Source organism: Urocampus carinirostris, chromosome 11 (assembly GCF_059441175.1).
Source record: "Urocampus carinirostris isolate Australia breed hairy pipefish chromosome 11, RoL_Ucar_1.0, whole genome shotgun sequence".
Classification (NCBI taxonomy): Eukaryota; Metazoa; Chordata; class Actinopteri; order Syngnathiformes; family Syngnathidae; genus Urocampus; species Urocampus carinirostris.
Genome location: NC_142359.1, coordinates 34246516 through 34267565, shown reverse-complemented (window position 1 = coordinate 34267565; position 21050 = coordinate 34246516). Strand labels below are relative to the sequence as shown.

Sequence of the window (21050 nt, the reverse complement as noted above, 5' to 3'; positions counted from 1 at the left end):
CGAAATATTACTACGAAAATAATACTAGGTAATAGGTTTGTAACAGAAATACTGCAAATAGTACAAAAATTCTATGGAAATATCACAAAAATACCAAAAAAATAACACTGTACTACAAAAAAACTCTAACCATAACATAACTAATACTACTTATACAACAAAATTTTGACATAAATACTACATAAAGATTACTTCAGAAACACTTCAATAACACTGCAGTAAAAATAATACTGGGTAATAGGTTTGTAACAGAAATACTGCAAATTACACCTGCAACGATACTACAAAAATTCTATGGAAATATCACAAAAATACTACAAAAAAAATAATACTGAACTACAAAAAAATTATAACCATAAAATAACTAATTATACAAAAATACTACACTTATAAAACAAAAATACGACAGAAATACTACATAAAAATGACTTCAGAAACACTACATAAAAATGACACTACAGTCACACTACAAAAAACTTCAGAACTTCAATAAAAAAGACTTCAGAAATACTGAAATAAAAACTTTTAAAAATCTGCAGTAATACTTCAAAATGAAACAAATTAAGTGCTTAAAACAGGGATATATTATACTATTTTGCTATAATTGTGTTCGTTTCGAAACCAATTTGATGAAACTATCCATTATCTGCACCGCTTATCCTCAGTAGGGTTGCGGGGGTGTTGGAGCCCATCCCAACCATTTCCAGGCAGTGTGCAGGGGACACCCTGAACTGGTTGCCAGCCAGTCACAGGGCACACAGGGAGAGACAATTTGCTCCCTCATTCTGTCTGTCTGGGATCTTAGCCATCAGTTTTAAATATTATTAATATATCGCTATCCCCGGGTATTGTTCCTGTAGCCTTCAAGTCTGCCGTCATAAAACCCACGCTTAAGCAACCTAACCTTGACCCAGAGAGCCTAGGTAATTATAGGCCAGTGTCAAATCTGCCATTTTTTTGCAAAATTACTTGAAAAGGTCTTTGCACAGCAGCTAAATGACTTCATGTCAGAAAATAACCTCTTTGAAACTGTCCAGTCAGCATTTAGGGCAAATCACTCTACTGAGTCAGCCCTGGCTAAAGTAACCAATGATCTCCTTTTAGCAATATATTCCGGTGTCTCATCAATGTTACTGCTGCTGGATCTCAGTGCTGCTTTTGATACTGTCGACCACAACATATTACTGGTTTGTCTGGAATGCATTGGTTTCTCAGTAACTGTACTCTCGTGGTTTAAGTCCTACCTGTCAGACAGGATGCAATGTGTTAACTATGGCAATCTGACCTCTAAACAATCCAATGTCCCCTGTGGTGTTCCACAAGGCTCTGTACTTGGCCCCCTTCTTTTTAGTATTTATATTATCCCGCTTGGTGACATTATCCGCAAGTATAATATTAGTTTCCATTGCTATGCAGATGACACTCAACTGTATGTGCCAAAGGAGACAACTCGACATTTAAGTTGTAGAAATCTGGAGGCTTGCCTTACTGAGATTCAAAGATGGATGTCACTTAATTTTTTACGCCTTAATCCAGAAAAAACTGAAATGTTGATTATTGGTCCAGCTCACTGTCGTGAGTTGTTTTCAAACACTACCCTGAACCTAGACAAATGTAATATCACCCATAGTGAATCGGTCAAAAATCTAGGTGTCATATTTGATCCTAATCTGTCGTTTCAGTCACACATGAAAAATATTACTAGAATAGCTTTCTACCACCTCCGTAATATTGCGAAGATTCGTTCGATGCCGTCCCAATCAGATGCAGAGGTTTTAATTCATGCGTTTATTACTTCTCGGCTTGATTACTGTAATGTATTGCTTTCTGGTCTCCCGATGTCTAGCATTAAAGGTTTGCAGCTGGTTCAGAATGCGGCAGCTAGAGTTTTGACTAAGACCAAAAAGTTTGAGCATATTACTCCTGTCTTGTCCAACTTGCACTGGCTCCCAATCCACTTAAGATGTGACTTTAAGGTTCTCTTATTAACATATACATGTTTGCATGGACTTGCACCCTCTTATCTCTCTGATCTGATTTCCCCCTATTTTCCTGCACGGAGTCTGCGCTCGGAAAATGCCGGTCTACTTGTGACTCCGAGAGCCAATAATTTTGCATAGGGCTCCATGAAGGTTTAGGCTGGTCCTGTATGGACTGCATGAAGTTTTACAAAGTACGTCAACTAAATGTAAATATTGACCTGCATGCGACCCAACCCCCTCCGCGCAGTGCAGCCCCCACGGGCTGCGTAAAAGTGTCACCTTCATATGGAGCGTTCAAATGCAGCCGACACCTGCACCGGCCGTTATGTGCTTTTACTATTTGCACCTCTCCAATCAGAACAGAAGCAGCGGAATGCAAAAAGGGTTCGAAGTCCGAAGTGTTGCTGACGCTGACTGCTTGCTTCGGCTTGCCTTTATTCACCAACAGGTTCCCCGGGATCATTCACGTGCGGCGGGACGAATGAGGTTATTTGCACGACTAACGCTGCGATGCGATCATTTCATTCTTGCTCGAGCAGGTCTTGTTAAACTACAACGTTTTGTTGAGTTTTGCTGTGTTTTTTTTTTCGATTTGAGGGGGAATTGATCAACGTGTTATTGCGCACGCGCCACGTCAGTTGTGGGTTATTTGCGTAGTTAACGGTATGGCGTACGCCGTTGACGTAAACTGAAGATTTAATAAAAATGTTTTCTTGTATTTTCGTGTATTTCCGATTACCGTATATGCTACTGATAAACGCTCGAGAAAACGATGTATTCCGTTAAAATGTTTAACGTTTGTGCTGTCGAAATGACTTCTGCTTCGACATGTTTCTCGTCTCGCTTACATCAGAAATTAATGTTTTAGTTTTTGGTCAATAATTATCTGCCCCTGCAGAGCTTGTGACATGACCAGAAAAATGATAAGCATACCTGTCAACCTGTATGGGTTTGCCGTACAAAGTACGTTTATTATGCATTTTAAGACGTACGAGAAAATCTGTATGGAAAAACCCAAATTTGTCAATTATGGGTACCATCCGGTATACACCGACTATCACTAAACAGCAAATCAATCAAGTCAAACCAGTTCTCCGCGGAAGCCTCTATCTCGGTATTGTTTTTTTTTTTCATTGCAAACGAAGCTAGCGGTTTGATGTAGTGAAAGGAAGTCCGTCTCTTTTTAGAGAACCGGCTTTTTCGGCTCAACTCATTAACGGCTCACTTGCTTTGATGCATTATATTACGAATTATTATGTTGTATAAAGAAGTTAAGAAAAAAGGAAGTATAAAATAAGAAAATGAAAAAGACAGGTTTGTGGTTATCCCTTTAATCAGTATATTACCAACAATAATTTAATGCAGAAAATGAATTTATAATTTGAATAAGAAAATGTATTATTCTACTTAATTATATTTGCATTTATTTTTTCCTTCTACAGTGAACGTCCAGGCTTCTTATTTTTTGAACTTTTTTTTATAATAGACCTCATTCATGTCGAGCAACTCAGGATCTCACAACAAAAGGTTAATTAACAATATATATGATATAACTAAACACATGTACAATATAACACGTTAAACTACATAAATAAACACGTTTGAAAAAAAATACATGGTGTAAGATTATTTTGTATTTTTTAAGGGAAAATACGACAATTTTTAAGGGCATGGAGCCGTGGAGGTTGACAGGTATAGATAAGTGTTTAAGGGACAGTGCGTATCATTTAGCGCCTTCAAGTCGTAAGAATCACATTTTAAAACAAATTTGGTTTTGATAATAAGCAAAATACAATGAATACAATTAAATTGTAGGGCTGCACCTAACCAGTATTTTAATAGGCGAGGAATCGGTCCATTATTCTCCTGATTAATCGATGAGTCCGATTTTTAAAAAACAAATTTTTACAATATCTCCTATATACAAATATTGAAATTTTGGACTGACAGAAAAAATAGTGTACAACAGAACAGAATGCAACATAAAATAATAAAAAATCCTTGTGTTTGTCAAATAACGATAAATAAAAATACATACACATGAATGCTACACCCGCAAATGTGTAAGGTACTCTTTTTAACCAACTTATTCAGAGATCACATTACATTTTGATCTACCATACGAAACAGAAATGAAGAAAGAGCAATACTTTACATTTTATGTGTCGCAACATTTTTAGCTGACAAAAAACATATGAATAATGTAAAACCCCACCTTCAAAATGTTCAGGTGTCAGTCCCATCCTTAGTCCAAACCTGGCTGTGGCCTGGTGGGGGCCAGTCCCTCCTTGTTGCCAGCATGGTCCGGCTGACCCTACAAACCAAACTTCATGTACTTGATACCTTCCCAATTCTTTCGGCGTGGTAGGCGCTTTAAAATCCCCGCTGTCGCAGCTTAGGTGGCGTCAGGCGCCAGGGTCCGTCCCAGCTTGGCGTCCGCCAAAATAAGTTCAATATTGGTCTTGAATTTCTTTGGATGTGGTCTTAAAAAGTCGGAAATTTGAATGAAAAAATCCTGGGATAGCCCTGATTGTGACACAAAATACATATAGACGAATATCTAATATGCACACAACAAGTCAAGTCATGTTTATTTGTATAGCCCTTAATCACAAAGTGTCAGTCTCAAAGGGCTGCACAGATCACCAGGCATTTTTAATCTTAAAATAGAGTTGGGTCATTTGACACAATGTAGCTTTCTTTTTGAATAAAATGTCTTTTTTACAAACTGTCTAACTCAACTATTTCTTTCCTCAGGCCATCAATTAGGATTGCTGGTTTCCAGTCCTAGGTCATGAACCCACTTAAGCACAGAGGAGCCTAGGGAGTTAATGTTTAGGCACCGGGACACGATACGAACAACACACGCTACTAGCCAAAATACTTTTTGCCGTCTCACTGGCGATGGCCAAAGTCGAAGCGGACGGCAAAAGACGGAAGGGAGATGAAGAGTCTTGGGGCGAGGGTGGCTGTCGAGGCTGGGTGATGGTCGGGGCCCTTTTCGTCAGCACCAGCCTGGTGTTCGGACTCATGCGCGGCTTGGGAGTCTTCTTTGTGGAGCTGGTGCAGTACTTTGAGGAGAGCGCGCAAGCCATCTCATGGATCTCCTCCAGCGGCCTGGCAGCACAGCAATTCTTCAGTGAGTTGGGGTCTTCGCCTTGTGGGGGCCCCGAAGTGAGTTGAATTGTCTTTACTGACCTCATCTCACACGCATTCTTCACTTGCAATAACAATGTTGAGAAGGTATAACCACTGAATGAATGGATACATTAATACATTATATGAATACAGCAAGTGAATTCATTAAAATACACGGATAAGCATAAGATGCATTTATTACAAGTAAATGAAAAATGTGATTTTCAAAGTTATGATGTGTTGATTAAATAACAAAACTAAAATAACTGGGAAACTCGTGCACTACATATTGACTACATATTCAGTGATACACTTTAATAATCTAACAGTAGTCACTGTGATGTCTGGCAGGTCCTTTGGGTGCTGCCCTGTCCAATGCTTACAACACGCGTCTGGTGGTGATGACTGGCGGCTTACTGGCCAGCCTCGGTTTCATCCTGGCTTCACAGGCAACCTGCTTGGTTCACCTCTACCTCACCATGGGCCTCATTTCTGGTTCGAATAGCAAAGTGTTAGTAATATACTGTAAATTCTGGACTACAAGCAGCTACTTTTTTCCTACATTTTAAGAACTGCAGCTTTAAAGGTATTCCCAAACATAACTTTTTTTCAATCAGGCATAGAACATGCGGTGTTCGTCCATACAATCATGCAAATATGCTGCAAGATATTCCACGCGCCAGAAGACTTGATAAATTTAATCTCAAAGTTGACCCGTTTGGCTTGTTTTGTCTTGAGCTGTGACATAATTGAATTATTACAACCCTTTCGAAATAGTAAATCTCATTAACACAACATGTGAGGCGGTTCTGAAACAAACAGCAATTGTGGTGAATATCGGTTTTATACCGCTCATTTCTGCTTGGAGAAAGCTGGAGGCCTCGTACCTTTTTTGTCTGAGTTGTTTGCTCCGACCTCCAAAAGCTGCATAGGATGAATTTACAAGCCGCCGTTACAGCGTGCGTTCCTTGTTTGCCTTTGCCTTCTTTAACGTGGGCGAGTGTGGCTTTTTGTTTGTTTTTTGCCACGTGCATCCCATTTGGGAATGTTTTGTTCAAGTAGTTCCCTGTTAGCGTAGGGGCTGCCAGGGGCTTTTCTGTTTTGTTTGCGCTCATTGCCCACCGTGTATTGTTTGGCTATCTAGCCTGGCGTTAGCGCCGGTTTTGCCGTGTCCCTTGGTTTAATTCCAGGTCATCTTGCCTTTGTTGCCATAGTTGTTGCCGCTTTTCGTTGTTGGTTCCTGGTTAGCCTTGCTGCTCACGGTGTGGTTTTTGGTTGTCCAGCCTTGCATTTTTCCGCCGAAGCTGCAGCCGCCTTTTTTTTATCGGCTCCAGTTACACCCCCGTTGGCGGCTCTTTTTGTGATTTTTTTTTTTTGCCAGTTAGCCCCATTTTAGCTGCTCGCCCTTTGTTGTACAATACTGCATTCACCTGTGACACAATGCCCAGGGATTCTCCACAAAAACTACCAGAACACTAATCTACTTATTATTTTCGATTGTTCTCAGTTATTTTCGATTGTTCTCAGCTTAGGGATGCTGCTGGAAAAGTGAATTTCCCTTCGGGGATGAATAAAGTATCTATCTATCTATCTATCTATCTATCTATCTATCTATCTATCTATCTATCTATCTATCTATCTATCTATCTATCTATCTATCTATTAACATGTAAGACAATGTAGTGACTGACTTGCTTGGGTGCTGGTGTTCCTTTGATGATGTAACAGCTCAGGATGACAAAGACTACTATTTCCTCACATTTCGCTTGTTGAAGAATACCTTTAAATACAGTGTGGCTTCCTCTTTTTTCCGCGCGAGGTGGATGTTGCAAGGGTGTAGGCAGCGACGTCAAATGCGCACAGGGCCCTTCCCTCAAATCTTCCCGGCTCTGGTGTCTTTCGGCACCCCTGTCAGTTTTTCCTGCCTCATCAAGCGGCACGTCCCAGGCGACTGGCTCAGAACTAATGTGGACCACGAATATGACCGTTTAATCAAAATGAAGCGTTTCGATTTCTGCCAAGTGCTCTGAACATCACATTAAGAAAGTCAATGAAGTGCATGTAAGTGCATGTAAGTGTTACTCCCTTCTGTAGACAAATTCCTCGTTATCAAATTAGTTATGCGCACGAATGAATGAAAGAGATTCCCACTGTCTCTTTGGAGTAAGATCGGCCGGCAGATTCAGTGGGGAAATGTCTAAGAAAGTAACACAAGGCCACAATTAAGACTCGTTTTTGGACTTTGTCTGCAGCTGTTATTCACAATCAACCTCGCTCAATCAATCAATAATTTTAGGTAAAGTGGCATTAACATATACGCAAGAGAAAGATTCCGGGTATTTATGTTTACTGATTTTGTCTCACTTGTGTTTGTATATGTTAATGCCAATTTAATGAATAGTAACTGCTGTGCTACTATATTTAACATGGGGTGCATCGTTTGAGGTGTCCCTGAAAAGTTTAAAGTTGAATATCTATCTTCAACTTCTATATTAGGTATGTGTTTACAATGTCCAAATCAGTTCAAAGGGCCTCTAAGCTTTATTTTCCATTTTCCTCCCTGCTATTATCCTAATTTTATCAGAGCGGTTCAGTGCAGAACACATTAGGTTCAAGGAAAGTGGCCATGGGAGAGTGCCGGAGAGTGACTCATGCCAGCAGTACTTTTTGTCTGTGCAGCTTGAAAATGGTAAGAAATGGCCTGCTTCTAGTAAAGTCAAACACCAACATAAACCCCAATATATATGGAAAAAAAGGAGAGTTTATTCGAGTGTGTCTAAAAAATGCATGTTCTTGCTCACACAAGAGCTGACTAAGGCTACAGTTATGACCTTAAACCAGGATCTGGTGGTGGTAGAGGATAAAATAGTTTCAAATTCTTTAAAGTTATTTTAAGGTTAATTAATTGTGGCACTATGTGTTACTCATCTGATTTTTTTACATTTAAGTAATGGATGTGAATGAGTTCATTTTTGGCTGTTAATCAAGCCTGCTTTAAATGCAGTGCGGCTTGTACGGAGACAAAATTGAGATTTTCTTATTCAATTTGCACATGCCACTTTTTAACAGGTGCACTCTGTAGTCCAGAATTTACTATGCATAAGTGACTGAGAAAATTCATATTTGTGTGAAGGTCCATTGTGATTTGTTGCTGGTGTTTTGGACCAGGTTTGGGCTGGGGCCTGGTCTTCACACCCATGGTGGCCACGGTGATGGCGAGCTTCAAACAGCGGCGTAGTTTAGCTCTGGGCTTGGCATTCTCCAGCATCGGCCTGGCTTCCTTCACCTTTAATCCATTATTTCAGTTTCTGGTGGAAACGTACGCCTGGAGGGGAGCCCTGCTTATTCTTGGAGGGCTCAGCCTCAATATCGTCGCCTGTGGGGCTCTCGTCCGCTCCCGGCCGGCCCCTGACAAGGTAACGATAGACTATTGTGGCGCTACGGCGTCATCTTGGGGAATTTGAATGTTTTTTATTTTTATTTTATTTATTTATTTTGCTGGATTTCGATATGGACCTTTCAACGTTTTGGGTTGCCAACCCCAGTTTTTGTCCCTCACTTGTATTAAAAGCTCATAAAATGACCACAAACTGTTTTTCATGCTTTTAATACGTTTGGCTATATGTCTTTGAATTAGAGGCTTCTCCCAATTTCTTGCACAGACAAATCATGTCCTTGTGTGAATTTCCTTGGGGCCCTCCTATTAATTGATCATTTGACTGCTTACTACAACCCAGTCAATGTTCTACTCCGTCATTACGAATACACTTAAAATACTAGAGGTTTCTGTTGTAGTTAGATTTTAATCAATGGTGAATAAGGCCACTGCACACAACACATTTGCAAAATGTCTTTCAAATGATTATGTGGCAAAGTGAGCAACACTTCCTACTGGGCATACAAGAATCAATACACAAAACCTCAGGGCAGCTAAGCATGTTTTACCCATGATTTATAAAGTGAAATGGTTCAAGATTCAACTACAAGAGCAGCCAGGGGTTGTTTTGCACTAAATATTCAAAGTGACACATGACAAAGTGGGATATTGAAAGTTATCTAGGCCATCTAAAAGTAACAAAATATACCAATTATTTACTGCAAACACAATCTGCTTCATTATTTATGTTTTAGGGGGGAGCCCTAGTGGTTGCAGCTCTCTAAGCAGGTGCCTAGCCCACTTATGACCTGGGCCGTCTCTGAATTGGCTTTTTTGCAGACTGCTGAGGAGAGCGGGCGATCGTGCGGCAATTTGTTGCAGCGAGTGGCCTCCTACCTGGAACTGTCCCTGCTGTGCGAGAGACCTTACCTGACGTATGCAGCCGCAATTTCGCTGCTCAACGTGGGCTACTTTGTTCCCTATGTGCACCTGGTGGCCCTCAGCAGGCACGCCGGGTTCTCCGAGTACCAGGCAGCCTTCGTGGCATCGGCAGCGGGTGCGGCGGACGTACTGGGCCGCGTAGCCTCGGGCTGGTTCTCAGACCTTGGCCGCTTCCGGCTGGTGCACCTGCTGAGTGCCTGGACAGCGCTGGCTGGCTCCTTCATGGCCCTGCTGCCTGTGAGCGCCCTGACGGGCTCCTACGCGGGCTTGCTGGCCGTTGGGCTTCTCTACGGCTTCTGCTCAGGGGCACTGACCTCGCTTGCCTTCACGGTGGTGCCCTCAGTGGCGGGAGCGGAGCGTGTGATGGGTGCGCTCGGCTTGCTGCAGCTTATTGAGAGTGGTGCAGGACTGCTGGGATCGCCGCTCTCAGGTAATGACCTGAACCCATGAGACAATATAACACAATATCTCTGCGGTTCACACCCATTCCCAATCATTTTCCCATTTATTTTGCTCCTTACTCTAATGTGCGTTCACAAGGAAACAAAGCATGTCACAATACTCCGCAGAGCCTAGGGGTAGAGTAAGGGACACAAGTCCCCTCTCTTAAAAATAGCTCGGGAGTGCCTTAATTTCTCTTAGGTAAAATACATCTTTATCTTCGGTTGTGTAGTGAAATTGGGTGGTCAATAAATTATTTGGACAAATAATCGACTGACCATGAAAATTGAAGAGACAAGTTTATTTTCTTAAACTCGGCTCGCCTTTTGGGAGCACTACATATGTTTTTAGATAATTATATCAAGAAAACAGATGAAAAACCTTTTTTGGGAGACAGTAATCAGAGAGATTGTCTGCACAGCAATTTTAAGTACATTCTTGTCACCGTTTTTGATCATTCAATATACTCTAATCAAGACACACAATTTGGGATTTATGGACATTCTCTTACTGAAGAAACTTGAATAGAACGCTAAACAAGGTTAAGTAAATAAAACAAAGGAAGATAGTAGGTTGGATCTTGGCTGTTACAATATTTAGATAGAAAATCATCGTGGTTGACTTAATTTTTACTGCAGATAGAACTTAAGGCAACTGGGCATTATCGTACATTAAAATAACTCACCTCAAGACACACCAATCAATACCTAGGACCATGAGATGGACTTTGGTCTCAGTTCGCTGATAGTGAAGGCCGGTTTTGATGTCCTCAGTGGTAGAGCAAAGATGGAAGCCCTGTCGGGACCATAACAGTTGCTTGCCCCAACCTAACTTTTTGATGCCTGCTGGCCAGGACATAGTCCTTTGCTGCTTTTTCAGTTGGAACCTGTCTGGCTGGCCACTTGAGAACTCTTTATTTCTTGTAGGCCAGACCTCTTGCCTCTTCGATGGCTTCAAAAGAAACGTTTTTGAGCTCTTTCTCAGCTCAACCTTCTTGTTGGCTTACTGGTTTTCACAGAATGCAATTGCGGGTGTTTGCGTCACCCTCCCACAAAGCTGGCCGGCCTCCTGGGGCCTGATCGTCAACGCAACCCGGACGGTCGCTTTGTTTTTGCAAGTGCGAGATAACACCACACCCCCACTTCACACCCAGTGCCACAATTCTTTCACTTTGAAAAATTGAAATAGAACTACCATGGGATTTAAGGCATGTGTTTGACATTGTTTCATCATTTTCTTTGACATTGCAAAACTTAATTCTGACCCAACGTTGAATGTTCTACAGTTGTGTAGAGTTGTGGTCTAAATCATAAATTCCTACACAAGCACACTCACAAGAGTGAGAGGTGGTTTCAGGGAAGACCAGGATAATACATTTTACTGGCAACACATATATTTCTCTCGCAAGTTTAACGGTACAGTTTATTGTTTTAACCAATGTTTTTTCGGTGTGATGCTCCCAGGGCTGCTCAGAGACATCACAGGTAACTACACGGCCTCCTTTGTGGTGTCTGGCTCTTTTCTCCTCCTGGGCTCGCTCACCTTGGCCACACTGCCGCACTTTTTCTCCTGCAAAGAACCGCCACCGCTAGTAGCAAGCGACACAGAGAAACAGCGTCTCAGCTCAGGCTCGCAGCAGATGACAGAGTTGCCCCCTGAAAACCGCCGTCCCTGAATGAGGCCAGTGCCTGGTCTGGGACAATTCAGTATTGGGCTTGGCAGAAGATCAACCTGAATTTTACAGCAGAATTTTTGCAGTAATTGCATTTGATAGTAATTTTGTGATTTCATTTATTATTTTTGTGTCCATTAGAGGGCCTTCCCAGGCTCTTATGGGATTTTGTCTTATTTATGATCATATTTGCAGCTTGCTGCAATGTAGTGTTTCTTAATCTTTGATATGAGAATCGATGATTTTGTCCACTGTGAAAAGCTGTGAAAATGATGTAACAAATCTACTGACGACCAAAGAGTACTTATTATGCTAACTACAATCCGTTTTAGCATGTACTCTTTTAACATTTAGATGAATTGTTGCGCTTTTCCACCGGCAAGCTTTGCGTTGACTTGTGTAACTGGCATTCATAAGCCTTGGGTGAAGGTCGGAGAGGCATGACCTACTTTGCACCATTATTAAATTCAAACAGAGTCTTGGTAACATTTATAAGATCATGGTTTTTTTTGCAGTGCTGGTATTGCAAGTGGCAGCACATGTCTGTTGCTAACATATGCGCAAGTGCAACATCAGAATTTTAGTACACAGGAGAGACGAAAGCTTATCTAGGCCCTGAATAAAATACAGTCCAAACCATGTAAGAGTTCCACAGGAAAACAGGTGGTAACTGGAGACAAACTTTATTGATTGACATCACTCCATTAATAAATCATTACATTTACTGTTGTAATATTTTTTTTGATGAAGATATATTAAAAATATATTTCATGGAGTGTGGTCTGAACTGCTACGTGTGAGCTTCTCCGGGTGGTTGGAAGCCATGTGCGAGAAATCTCTGAAGATGTGGTGGTAGGTCTCGTCACCTGTGCGACACAAAAGCAAAAATTCACAAGTACACTTGATAGAAATGTGTAATCATGATGCAATCATCATCTATTCTAAAAGATGCCGCTGTCGGATAAAGACGCGCAAAAAAGACCGAGCTCGAAGCCACCACCACCACCACCAAGTTCAAGATGTCAATATAGCACAAGGTTTTGGGTGGGAAAACAATGACTAGCGTTCCTGAAGTGTATTTTTAAAGAGCTTGTCGGCAGTTGGTCCGATCCTCTTCAGATAAATATCACACACATTGGCTAGGCAATGAAATGTTCATTTTTTGTTTGATTGAATGAAGGATTATTGAATAAATATTGCAAGGTCATCCACAAGGCCTTGTTCTTCTTGTGAGAACTACATGGCTCCAGCCTTGCAACAGCGACGCACACTACCAGGACTCTGATCTCACAGTAAACAAAGGTTCACGTTCCTCAGGTGGCAGTTTGAAGTGTCCTGTCTCAAATTCATGTCCAGAAAAGGCAGGGCGCCTTGCGCAATGGTGGCAGTGTTGCTTGAATATATGTATGTCTTATTAAAATCCACCTCACTCCTCCCTTCCAGGGAAATCAAATTTCCTCCAAAAAATGACAGAAGAAAAATCACTGCATCACACATGACATATCTTCATTCAAACCAGATAAAAAGGAGAGTCCTTCATTGCCTTGTCAAAATGTTCCATTCTTATCCAGAGAGCATCGGACCAACTTCGGCCAAGCCCTTTAAAAAATACACATAATTTCCATTGTTGCACTGATGACTCAAAAATAAATAAATGGCAAGAGGATCGGGAAATAGTTCGAAGTCCCCTTTGGAGTGTGAATGGGGTCAGCTTGGAAGCAGGAGCGAGGAAGCAGAATGCATGCGCACTCGACTTTACCTGGAAGTTGGCAGCAGGTAGGACGCGCTGACAAGCTGTTAAGAGACGTAGTCAAAATGCTGAGCAGCGGAGTATTTTTGAGAGCATGTTATTGAACAAAAGCGCTCACAAACAGAATCTTAACAACAAAATAAGGTCCAGGAAGCAAGCATAAATGGCAACAATACGGTGACTTTGTGGCCAGTCATATTTTCAAAGTGAAAAATGTGCAAAGATGAAAAATGACTTGATGATTAAAAGCCCTTTGTCCTGTCCTTTTGCTTCCAGGCAGCGTATTTGGTACTGACTCAAAAGCTTTTCATGTCCAAAAGAGATTTCCAATGGTAAGAGATTGCATGACGCTGGAAAACAAGGCCACACTGTCGAACCAAAGCTTTTGAAATGTAGAACCATAAATGTGCCAAATCCTATAAAACCGATGTGACTTAATCATTTAGTCCTCCCAGAGCCCATCCACTTCTTTGGCTTTTCAGAGCCTGAAGGCTCTTCCTGGTTTGGCCCCGCCCACTCCCCGTCCCAGCATTCCCGGCCGAAGGGCCCTTCGAGAGACCTTTTCCCAGGGATCCGTCCATCTCTTGCATCTCTCTGTTCATCTTAGCGATCCGCAGTCTGTAGAACAAAACTAGCATTCAAGCTTGAGGTGTTAGCCGTTCGGGCAGGTTTGTTGGCAACACTCACAGAGTGACAATGTCGGCGTTGGCATTTTCCACAGCGATCGTGATGGGGTCCTTCTGGTTTTTGTCCTTGGCTTTATAGTCTGCCCCTCGTTTCAAGAAGAGACACACTAGCCTGAGAACACATACAACCGCACAATGTCGTTCGCTTAGAAAATCAAATTCATACATCTGACAGGGAGTGCTAAGACACGTCCACCATAGTTACAGTATCCCATGTATTATAAGTGGAGCAAACATGGCGGTCGAAAAAACAACAGCGAGCGATTCTTTAGTCGATATTACTGATAGCATAGCCGTATCATTTCTTCCAGATTATGTAGACTTCTATCTAAAGTCAGTAGAAAAGGGTCTCAATCAGTGTTCCCTCTAAACTGCGCGCGTGCGCAATTGCGCACAGCTCGCACATTCTCGGTGCACAATAAAATCTAGCCAGCGGACAAGGGTCCTAAACGGCTCTTCAGGTTGTTTTTGCTTCTTTAATCCCAACATGACCAAATATTATGTAAAATTATGCACAAAATGACTTAAAGGAAGGGGGGAAATAGAACAAAAAAGAAAAAAATACCAAAATAAAAAAGTAGTGAAAAGCTGAGAAAAAAGGAAGAGAAAAAAATAAGGCAAAAATTAGAAAAAAGCCAGAAAAAAAGAAAAGAAAGAAATATTGGAAAAAAGTAAATAGAGAACAAAAAGAAAAAAGTAACAGCTCAGAAAAAATAAAACCAAATGAATTTTTTTAAAGGAATTAAAAAAAAAAGAAAAAAACACGGAAAAAAGAAGAAAAAGTTTATTTTGCATTTAAATAATTTCCAATTATATCAAGTGAATATTGTTGCCAACATTGTACTTCCACTAAAAATGGGATTAAGTACAGTTCTGTATCTTACAACCGACTAAATAAGCCCCTAAAAGTGTTAATATTATGCGACAAAATATATCAGGAAATAAAAAGAAATGGATATCTTGTGAAAGAATTGTAAGAACAAACGACGTTTGTAGGCCGTACAACCTTTGCAATAGTACATGAGTCAATTCATTCAAAAGAGAAAAATAATTTTGCATAGCCGGAAACTCAGCAAAATGTAACTTGATGTCAAGTTTAGGACATGTTTGATAATTAATTATCTTGCCACACTTGGGATTATGGTTGCTCACTGTTGTTTCAAGCGTTGCTCACAGACTTTGTGTGAACGCTCAGACCCGTGGAAAATTAGAGGGAACATTGGTCTCAATTATTATTTGCAGAGTTATATTCATGGCATCAAGGTGTCCAAAGACGCTAACTTTGTAAGAGTGGATGAAAATGTTGGCGATCTATCAGGAAGTCAGAAGCCCCGCATCAATCTGTCAGCTCTGATGGATTCCTACTGCAAATGTAAAGCAGGCTATGTACACTTGTTTTTCCTTCTAACAGACCTTCATGAGTTTTAGATATGTCATTTGATTTTCATAACATATTACTGTGAATGTAAGCGTTAAACGGGGGTTGGCTGTATTGGTATTCATCTTGATGGTTGATTTTACATACAATAACAATAATGTGTCGGGTCATTTTAAGACTTTATACAAAAAGGCAACAAACAGCCTGTCAAACATAGGCGATGCGAGATGTGGGTACAAGCCAATTCTCGTGACAGGGAACTTAAGACTTAAGCGATCTACATTACAAGTGCCCCATATACATCGTCGAACCATTTTGAGACAAGACACTGTACAAGCGTGTGGATCACATGTGCATTGTTTTTGATGCAAAGAAATCGTCCATCTTGGGCAAATAAGAGTCTGTCGTTCTGATAGGCTGAAAACAAGTGCTATCGCATGTATGAATTTGAGCTCTCCATTGAAATGGAGAGGAGGAAAAAAATACACCTCTACATAAGCTCTTGGACAATCCCACACCCAAAATGTGTCAATTTATCCTATTGACCAGGGGTCGGGAAAATGTTTAAACCGAAGAGGCTCATCATATATTTTAAGAAAAAAATCAACAAAACAACCAAACTTGCTCTCCAGACAAAAGCTAATTCGTCAGTACATTTTTTTTTTCACAATGAGATGTTTGATGTTGGGCAGCACGGCGGCGCAGTGGTTAGCGCTTGTGTGGCACAGTTCATGTCATGGGAACCTGTCGTGGGTTCAAATCCAGCTCCAGACTTCCTGTGCGGAGTTTGTATCTTCTCCCCGTGCTTGTGTGGGTTTCCTCCGGGCACTCCGGTTTCCTCCCACGTTCCAAAAACATGCATTTCAGGTGAATTAGCCGGTCCAAATTGTCCCTAGGTGTGAATGAGCGAATGAGTTGTCTGTCCCCGTGTTCCCTGCGATTGGCCGGCAACCAGTTCAGGGTGTCCCCTGCCCACTGCCCGATGATTGCTGGGATGGGCTCCAGCACCCCCGTGACCCTACTGAGGATAAGCGGTACGGCTGATGAGATGAGATGTTTGATGTTGTTTGATAGAATCTATGAACTAATAATACTGTAATGCCTTAGCCTGTGTCCCATATCAATATGAATCTACCTCAAGGTTAGAATTCACCCCCCTCCCACAGTTACTGAAGGCCCCAGTGTGTAGAATTTGACCACTAGATGGCACGTTGTCTAATGTGAACGAAAACCAGTGCCACAGCAAGCAACTACATAGCAGACAAACGTGGCGGTAACCAAGGAAGGGATTTCACTATTAAAAGAAATACCTACGACCTATGATTTTTCTTTTAGCAAAATTAACATTAATATGATATTTTAAGTATTTTTTTTAGGTATTTTTTTTTTTAATTGAATGAAAGTCTTTTGCACCACTAGAAGTCACTAAATACTACACACTGTCTCTTTAGTGATGAGGCACATTCTTGTCCTAAATGATGTTTTTAAAAAAGAAGGAGCACAGTTCTTTTGTAAAAATGTCACAAATTATTGCAAACTGTGATACAATCGCATTTACCTTCATTGCAGACAGCTCAGGGCGAGGAGAAGGAATGTGTGCGCTATGTGAATAGCTCCACCCGATCCTACCACTCACCCAATCAAATTCCTCTAGGCGCTTTGTTATAGCTTTTGGATGTTTACAGTTTGTTCTATGGCTTTTCATCATAAAGTGTCTCAACAATGAACATATATGAGGATTATTTTGCAATTAAGAGCAATAACGGGACCTGTTGGTGTGAGACCTTGACTGCAAACTGCAGTGGAGACTGTGGCCAATATATAATGGACTGAACCCTGTTACCAGTTAGTGTCATATTGGCTTCTGAAGTGCTACATATAGCTCTGCATTTAACAGCACTGTGAATAATTGCCCGCGTTCTATTTTATCTCCAAGCCAGATGTACTCAGAGACATATACGGCTTGTGAGACATAGGTTCCCGACACGTGCTATTGACTATTATGCTCTATTGCAGGGATGTCAAACTCAGTTTAGCCCTTGGGCTGGATCCAGACTTTATATTCTGAAGCGGCCCAGATTAGTAAAAGAATTAATTCCAAATTCTTTAGCTTTGTTTTTCAGTGTTATGTTTTATCATCCAGACTACATTAATAACCTTACCCTTCACATTATAATCAAAATGACATGGGATCCTTTCTGAACACAACAAATGTATTCACAAATAATGATGAAAAATAATTTTCACGTTTGGCATTGAGTGTATTAATTAACTGGATTATTTTAAAAGCTGAGTGTATGGAGTTTTATGCATGAACCAACTCACAACGCTATACAAATTCAACACTGCCCTCTAGCGGCGGAAGAGGGCATAGTTTGCAGTTATTTAAAAGGACAGTGTGTATCATAGGTTGAGAAAGGTGTATTTCTTTTACACAGCGGAATCCACACTTAGGTTGCCGCCATGTCGCCAGCTGCCACATTGTGCTTTGTCGCAATGGCCCTCGCTTGCACCAGAACACACAGTACCATCTAAGGGTCAAATATTACACACTGGTGCTTTAAAAAATAATAACTTTAGATAGAAATTACCTTGAGACATGCTTCTATTTTGACATACTTGAGAAATCTATGGCGGGTCGGAATAAATCATCCAATGTATGTTTAAGATGCCTGTTCTATTGCTTTGGCCTGATCAACTTGAGAAAAGTAGGGTTGGATTCCGTGAGTTGTTGTGATCCTAAGGCACAGACTCATTCACTTCGTCAACACAAAAGCTTGTTTGTCTTGCCTTTTGCACACGTGAGGATGGTGATCAAGCTGTTATCATGTTTATGGGCTAATACTTGGCTTGTGTGTGTCCGTACCCCGTGTGACCCAGGACGGTGGCGTGATGAAGCGGACCCCTCCCGTTTCTATCTGCCTGGTTGACGTCAGCGCCATTTTGTAGCAGGAATTCGCAAGCCGCAAGGGCATTCTGGTCAAAGAGGAGCAACTTAGAAGCTGGCGGCCGATACCACGTCAGGTGACGGAAGAAACCTAACCACTGAGACGGCCTGGATGAGCGGTGTGGAGGATTCCTCGGCCACATTGACCCAGTTGACGCTGGCGCCGTGGGCCAGCGCATCTGCCATGACGGGGAAATTCCGAAGAGCAGCTGAGCGATAGAGCAAGGCCCCGGGGTGGAGGAAACTCAGATCCTCCTCTTCTTCATTCCTATCTATAGTTAGAAAAAAATAATCACAGCTCCATTGATCTTTTTATAACTACTTTTTGGGACTGACATTACTAAACTATATTGTGAGCAAGGTGAATACATCCATCTGGAAAACAAGGTAAAGATTTCAGTATCCCCAAGATAAATCCATGTACCGTATTTTCCTATAAGACACACCCCAAAAAAAAAAAACTGGCCAGAAATTTGAACGCGAGCCTTATAATCTTACATGTGCACAAAATTGGAAATGTGTTTTTATATTTGTGCAATTACAGATCAGTTGATATGGCTAACCACAAATGCATAACATTGGATACAACAGGAATTGAACATGGATCACGGCAGGGAGAGCGCATTCCTATCCACTTGACCACTAATGGTAAAGACAACACATGAAAATGCTTGAGATCTTATCTCATGATCACACGATTTCTAGTCGCTGTACAAGATATGTTAGAGAATTGAGAAAACGGAAATGATTAAAAATCGGTATGAGATATTGTTTCACTTTTTCTCAACTCAAACTAAGCATAGTAAGTCACAAACATTTAGAATATGTGTTAATTCATATCTTCCACTATGACCGAATGACTTCCCACAATGTTCCTTCATTCGGTTCAGAACGACCAAATTACTTCCAACAATGCCTTTCTCTTCATTCAGTTCAGAATCTCGTGCGCTACGTAAAGAATTTGCGATTCGGTGATACAATACTGTATTTCAGTGGGTCCCAGAATTTGGTGTACAATGGATAGGTTAAATGTCTGACAATATTTTCATGGCATGGCCAAATAATAACATCAACAATTAAATGACATATCTAAAAATAGTGTAATGAGATAAAACCCAATGCCTTTCCATTTGTCGTCTGTATTCCTAGTAGTCTGGTGGATAAGATTCAGCGTGCTACCCTCTTCAATGCCTGTTGCATTTAGTGTTACATGTTATGTACAATTGTCAACAATGATAAATTCCCATTGATCAATCAATGCACGAATATGGTATTTATTTTTTTGTGCAACCCTAGCCCATACTGTAATTGGAATTCCATCCGCCAGTGTGCTTTAAAAATGAAAGAAATATCACAAAAGACTATTTTTTGGGGTTTCTCCTTATGAGTGAGCCATATGTTGCGGCAATATTACTGCAAACCACTATATACAACCTTCCATTAGAAGTCTGAAAACTTTGTGAGGCGGCATTGTAATATTCTCAAGATGATCCCCAAAAATCTAGCCAGTTCTTTCCCAAGGATGCATTGGTGTGTCCATGAACTAATGAGTATATGGCTTCTAACCTATTTGGGTGCTCACGGTGTTCTTGCGGACTTCACCGGGGCCTAAAACTGTGGGTGGAGAAAAAAAGACCTGTGAGCAGACGCATGTCTAACATGGACATCTTTGCATGTTACCTTGCGAGGCCGCATTCGCAGATTTAGGCAGCGTGCTTCGGCTTGGTTTGGGCTTGGGCGGTGGTTTGGGCACGCCGCGGTCCAGCGTGGATGTACTGATCCTCTTAGCCCCTGAATGCTTCTGCAGCGCGTTTCGACCTGTCTCTGGCAGCTTGTGAATGAACTTTTTTCCCACATATTTGGAATGGATCCAGGCCTCCTTGTCAGACCTTATGGAAGAGGAAATGGTTCTGAGTTTAATCATGATAAATTTGGGCTAAAGCTTCTCAAATATTTTCTATCAAAAGGAATGTGAGGGTCAAACCTGGCGGCTGAGTCAGCAAAGCAAACAACCCTTAAGCGAGAGCTGATCTTACCGAGGACTTGATGCCAGGGGCTTCTTGAGGGTTATCTCATCAATGCGAGCCTCATAGATTCCATTGATGACGTTGTTGCCCAATTCACACATCAACTTAATAAGTTCTGGCTCCCAAGAATCCAGAGTGAGAGAACGCACTTTGGAGAAATGGACCCCGAGGCTCCTACAAGAGAGAGGTTCAGGTGGGACAGTCACCACATGAGAAGACTGGCGGCAACAGCTACCTGTGTATCCCCGAGCACATTATGCATAGTGTGACGCCTAGGTTGATGGAAGCCCAGTCGGGACCCGGCGCCCCGCAGTCGCAGCATTCTCTGTTCCCGGCCACAGCTCCGATCGCCTCCAAGGCCTCGACGCCCCCGTCTTCTCGATGGGCCAGGGGGCTGTCTGCTGGCAGAGAGCCTGGCCGCTGCAGAATACAAGCGTACATCTGACGGGGAACTAGTGCAGGGGTCGGAAAGCTTTTTGACCCTAAGAGCCATAATAGCAAAATCTTTTCTTTTTGGAGAGAGCCATACCAAATATGTTTGAATACAAAATTCAGCAAAACTGCCAAACCCACTCTCCAGACAAAAGTTATTTTTTCAGCGCATTTTAGTTCACTGTGTGACGTTAACTGTTTTGATGACATTTATAAAATGATAATGCCAGAGCCTGTGTCACATATTAAACAAACATACCACTTTAAACTGGTCTCCCT

General features: G+C 41.5%; 2 protein-coding genes across 7 annotated transcripts in view; one reads left to right on the top strand and one right to left on the bottom strand.

Moving 5' to 3' along the window:
- The first annotated feature begins 2160 nt into the window (after window positions 1-2160).
- Window positions 2161-12275, top strand: slc16a13 (solute carrier family 16 member 13). Of its 3 annotated transcripts, XM_088348725.1 has the most exons (7): window positions 2161-2468; window positions 4740-5121; window positions 5472-5615; window positions 8289-8536; window positions 9337-9431; window positions 9504-9868; window positions 11343-12275. In XM_088348725.1, exons 2-7 carry the CDS (start codon window positions 4887-4889, stop codon window positions 11552-11554), a joined length of 1299 nt encoding a protein of 432 aa, XP_088204851.1. In that variant the 5' UTR covers window positions 2161-2468; window positions 4740-4886; the 3' UTR covers window positions 11555-12275. The 3 variants fall into 3 exon arrangements, with proteins under 3 accessions (XP_088204851.1, XP_088204849.1, XP_088204850.1); XM_088348723.1 differs by having other exon boundaries at window positions 9337-9868; XM_088348724.1 differs by having other exon boundaries at window positions 2161-2521; window positions 9337-9868.
- Window positions 12193-21050, bottom strand: part of acap1 (ArfGAP with coiled-coil, ankyrin repeat and PH domains 1) — a 30048-nt gene continuing 21190 nt past the window's right edge. For 2 of the 4 annotated variants that reach the window (XM_088348720.1, XM_088348722.1), the window contains exons 14-21: window positions 20575-20759; window positions 20349-20513; window positions 19993-20201; window positions 19879-19926; window positions 18409-18584; window positions 18232-18341; window positions 13989-14099; window positions 13383-13919 (exon numbers count right to left, since the gene is read on the bottom strand). In XM_088348720.1, coding sequence (XP_088204846.1) covers window positions 13736-13919; window positions 13989-14099; window positions 18232-18341; window positions 18409-18584; window positions 19879-19926; window positions 19993-20201; window positions 20349-20513; window positions 20575-20759 — 1188 coding nt within the window. In that variant the 3' untranslated portion in view covers window positions 13383-13735. Of the gene's footprint in view, window positions 12418-13310; window positions 13920-13988; window positions 14100-18231; window positions 18342-18408; window positions 18585-19878; window positions 19927-19992; window positions 20202-20348; window positions 20514-20574; window positions 20760-21050 lie in introns of those variants that run through there. The other 2 variants (XM_088348719.1, XM_088348721.1) reach the window with 2 other exon arrangements.